Source organism: Dipteris shenzhenensis, chromosome 11 (assembly GCF_047967505.1).
Source record: "Dipteris shenzhenensis isolate YYH24624 ecotype China chromosome 11, Dip_SZ_1.0, whole genome shotgun sequence".
Lineage (NCBI taxonomy): Eukaryota > Viridiplantae > Streptophyta > Polypodiopsida > Gleicheniales > Dipteridaceae > Dipteris > Dipteris shenzhenensis.
The window spans coordinates 35,800,943-35,805,134 of record NC_141606.1 but is presented as its reverse complement, the minus strand read 5'-3'; the positions used below and the strand labels follow the sequence as shown (position 1 = coordinate 35,805,134).

Genomic DNA, 4,192 nt, shown 5'->3' with positions numbered 1-4,192 from the left:
ATGAGTGAGCGCCAAAAGGGAAGCCACGTGAACACCAACTAAAGTAGCTCTCAACTTGCTTTGATACGCCCTATCTTTGGTTGATGTACTTTAAAATTCATGTGCTTGTGTATTTGGATATATCAATGATCATGGTAAGGAGACCTTCCCATGAGTTAACTCCAATTGAGGTAAGAAAATGTTCATAAAGGTGTTGCCTCTCATTAGGTGGTTGGAGTGACGCATGGAGGTGCTGTTTTATTATTGGAGTGCAATGAAGATGGAGGCCACCTTACAATTGAAGGTATTGTAACAAAGACGCTACTTGCACGTTTGTGGTCGGCCAAATATTACACAAAGATGCCTATACTCGGGAACTAGCCTTAGATGTATTCGAATTGTATGAACCATGTACAAGATATCACACAGATTCAAGCACTGCACCATAGCTGTCATTTTCAATGCCCTTCAGTCCCCTCTCGTTCATCATTTTGATCATCCTTGCTTGATCATCCCATCTACCAGCTGAAGCATAAACGTTTGAGAGAAGAAGATAAGCTGAAGCATCCTGTGGTTCCATGTCAAGAACATATTCTGCTGCATGTATAGCTAGCTCTATATTCCGATGTGTTCTACAAGCTCCCAACAAAGCTCTCCACACTACAGCAGTAGGTTCAAATGGCATCCTTCTAATGAGTCCCACAGCCTCCTGCAAATGACCAGAGCGGCCAAGAAGATCAACCATAGAAGCATAATGTTCTGTTGCTGCAGTGACGCCATGATCCTGGGTCATGTAATGAAAATAGTACTGGCCTTCTTCCACTAGTCCTGCATGACTGCATGCAGACAGAATAGCAACAAAGGTGACATGGTTAAGCTTAACACCTTCACATAGCATTCGTTCAACCACCTGGAGGGCCTCCCTGCCATGCCCATGTTGGGCATACCCTGCAATCATTGCATTCCACGAGACTGCATCCCGTTCAGCCATTTTATTCAAGACTTCAAGGGCATTCTCTACTTGCCCACACTTGGCATACATGTCGACAAGAGCATTCCCTATGAATAAATCTAACTCAAATGCATTCCTAAGGATGTGAGTATGCACCTGCATACCCTCTTCAAGAGCTGAAAGGCTTGCACATGCATTGAGTATACTGACAAAAGTGACCTCATCTGGCTTCATACCTTCAAACACCATTTTCTGAAACAATTTCAAAACATCTGCAGCAAGCCCGCGTTTGGCATATCCCACAATCATTGCATTCCATGAGACTACATTTCGTTCAGACATCTCGTCAAACAGTTGCCGAGCATCCTCAATACTTCCACATTTTGCATACATATCAATGAGGGCATTTCCCAAGAAGGTATTTGGCGCTGTTACAGTTTTGACTACATAGGAGTGGATCTGTTGGCCCTGTTCCAGGTCTCCTAATATAGCACATGCATTTAGGACACTCACAAAGGTGACCTGATCTGCATGGATTCCTTCCAATCGCATTTGCTGGACAAGTTTAAATACCTCTTCACAATATCCATGCTTGGTCACTCCTGCAATCATTGCATTCCAAGAGACCACATCTCTTTTAGGGATCATGTCAAACAGCTGCCAGGCATCCTCTAGGCTCCCACATTTGGCATACATGTCAACAAGAGCATTCCACATGAAAAGATTTGGCTTGATCCCACTGTCCTTTATATGGGTATGGATTTGCTTAGCCTGTTCCAGAATGCCAAGGCCAGCACATGCATTCAAGATGCTCAAAAAGGTTACCTCATCTGGCTTCACATTTGCACATTTCATTTGTAAATACAATTGCACTGCCTCTTTGGCATCACCATATTTTGTATAACCTGAAATCATCACACTCCAAGAGACCGCATCTCTTTCAGCCATTTTGTCAAACACTTGACGTGCATCCTTCATGCTTCCACATTTAGCATACATGTTGACAAGTGCATTTTCCACGATAATGTTTGTCTTGATTTTGCTTCTCTTTATCAAAGCATGGATCTGTTTGGCCCATTGCAGGTTCCCCAGGCTGGCAGAGGCCTTGAGTACACTGACAAAATTGACTTCATCTGGCTTCAGGCCTTCGTTTTGCATTTGCCAAAATAGTTTGAACGCTTCGTCAGGATTATCACGACTGCAATAAGCTGCAATCATCATATTCCAAGTGAACAGATTCCGTTCTGACATGTTGTCAAACACTAACCGTGCATCTGCTATACTCCCACATTTTGCATACATGTTAACAAGAGTAGTCCCTACAAAAATGTTAGGCTTTATTCCACTTCTGATAATGTGGGTATGTACAAGTCTGCCCTCTTCCAGAGCTTTCAATTTGGTGCACCCCTGTAGGAGGCATACATAGGTATAAGAGCATCCTTGAAAACCTTGGCGCTCGAGAATCTGCAGTGCCTTCTCCCATTGACACTGTTTACAATGTGTCTTGACACACTCATAAGTTCCATTCAATACGTTATGGCCAGCTTGGCGTATGCCTCTTTCAGGAGTAGGTTCGTAACCTCTCCTGCCACTCTGCCTGAAATACAATTGAGTGCTAGGCAACTCCACCCTCCTACACGATAGCAAAAAATGCAACCATTCAACAATTCAATTTTGAAGCATCTAATGCAAAAATAAGTACCTTTGAACAAATCTCTTTGTTAAGTTTCATAAGAACTCACATACAAAAACAATGTAGGAATTTAGCATATTCAAACCTGAGGAGGCGTATCGGTCTAGATCCTTGAAAAACCTGGGAAAACATTTCGAGTTATAGCTTTGAAAAATAAATACAATAATCAGAATCAATGTTGCACCTTGGTCCATGGCAGGTGTCTCTGTGTCATCCAACAAACGTTGTATAAAGGCCATAAATTGAAATGAGGCACTTATACATCTGGAGTCCAGCTTATCTACAAAAATGATGACAACGTCTAATATGACAATCAGAGCCATATTTTGCAAATGAGTGGCGACCTTCACAGCCTGAACCACGCATTTCTCTCTGTCTATTCCTCTCTCTCTCTCTCTCTCCTGCTCTCACCTTCTCTGTCCAAACTCCCTCTCCAAGCCTACTCTTGGTCTGCAGCCGCTCGAGTATTTCTAATGACTGCGCACTATTCTATGCCACGTTGCATTTAGACACATCGATAATTGTAGGCTTCGACATTATTGTTTCTTGCTCTTCGTTGTTAGTCTTGAATTTTCATCTAAGCATCCCAATTCTTGGGCTCTCCAATGAGCAACTCAGTGTTTTAGCGAATTAAGGGCTAAGGAGCTACAGTGGTATGCTACGTTGCATTAGATACATGACCCGTCTACTACAGGTAAGAGACCAGCTCCGCTCGGTCTCAAGGTTGGATCTCAAGTACCTTTAATTTCAAGGAATAAAAATTTAGCAATTTCAAGGAATAAAAGTTTAGCTAAATCTCAATATATGAATGCTTTTATAGGAATTTTCAAATTGGATCTTTAGCATTGCTTCTAGTTGGGAAAAGTGTTTCTCTCTCTCTCTCTCTCTCTCTCTCTCTCTCTCTCTTTAGCATTGCTTCTAGTTGGGAAAAGTGTTTCTCTCTCTCTCTCTCTCTCTCTCTCTCTCTCTCTCTCCATGTGAACGTTTACAAATATCAACATTTGTATACTTTTAAGTAATCGCTCTCTCTCTCTCTCTCTCTCTCTCTCTCTCTCTCTCTCTCTCTCACACACACACACTATGTATAAACATATAAGTGTGTGTGTGTTTAAGTATTTAAATATATAAGTATATAAATGTGTGTGTGTGTATGCGCGTGCGGGTATGTGTGTGTATTGTAAAATATTGTTTATTTGTACATATGTATATATAATATTGCTCTCTCTCTCTCTCTCTCTCTGCCTCTCTCTCTCTCTCTCTCTCTCTCTCTCTCTGTGTGTGTCTCTCTCTCTCTCTCTTTGGAGTTTGATCTTCATGGGGAGGAGTCTTCAACCTTAGCGGAGATATGGCAACATTTGGGTGGGTCCTCCAATGGGGAACTAAGGTGGCCATGTGTGTTGAATATGTAAATCCATGAAAGAAGCAATGAGGCACAAATGTAAATCTTTATTCCAAGAGTGGTTACATATATAGGCAACTGCCTCCATGTAGGTAGATCACAGATCCACAATCATCTCCCTGATTATCTCAATCAATCACCTCCTATGATCACTCACTCATCACACTTA

At 41.9% G+C, this 4,192-nt stretch overlaps 1 protein-coding gene across 2 annotated transcripts; it reads right to left on the bottom strand.

The window, feature by feature from the left end:
• Positions 1-217: 217 nt before the first annotated feature.
• LOC147896962 (pentatricopeptide repeat-containing protein At2g27610-like) lies at positions 218-3,448 on the bottom strand. 2 transcript variants are annotated; one of them, XM_087381059.1, is made up of 4 exons: positions 2,710-3,448; positions 1,088-2,564; positions 865-927; positions 218-688 (listed from the first exon to the last, which is right to left on the bottom strand). In XM_087381059.1, exons 1-4 carry the CDS (start codon positions 2,754-2,756, stop codon positions 401-403), a joined length of 1,875 nt encoding a protein of 624 aa, XP_087237185.1. In that variant the 5' UTR covers positions 2,757-3,448; the 3' UTR covers positions 218-400. The 2 variants fall into 2 exon arrangements, with proteins under 2 accessions (XP_087237185.1, XP_087237184.1); XM_087381058.1 differs by having other exon boundaries at positions 218-2,564; positions 2,710-3,446.
• Between the last annotated feature and the right edge of the window lie 744 nt (positions 3,449-4,192).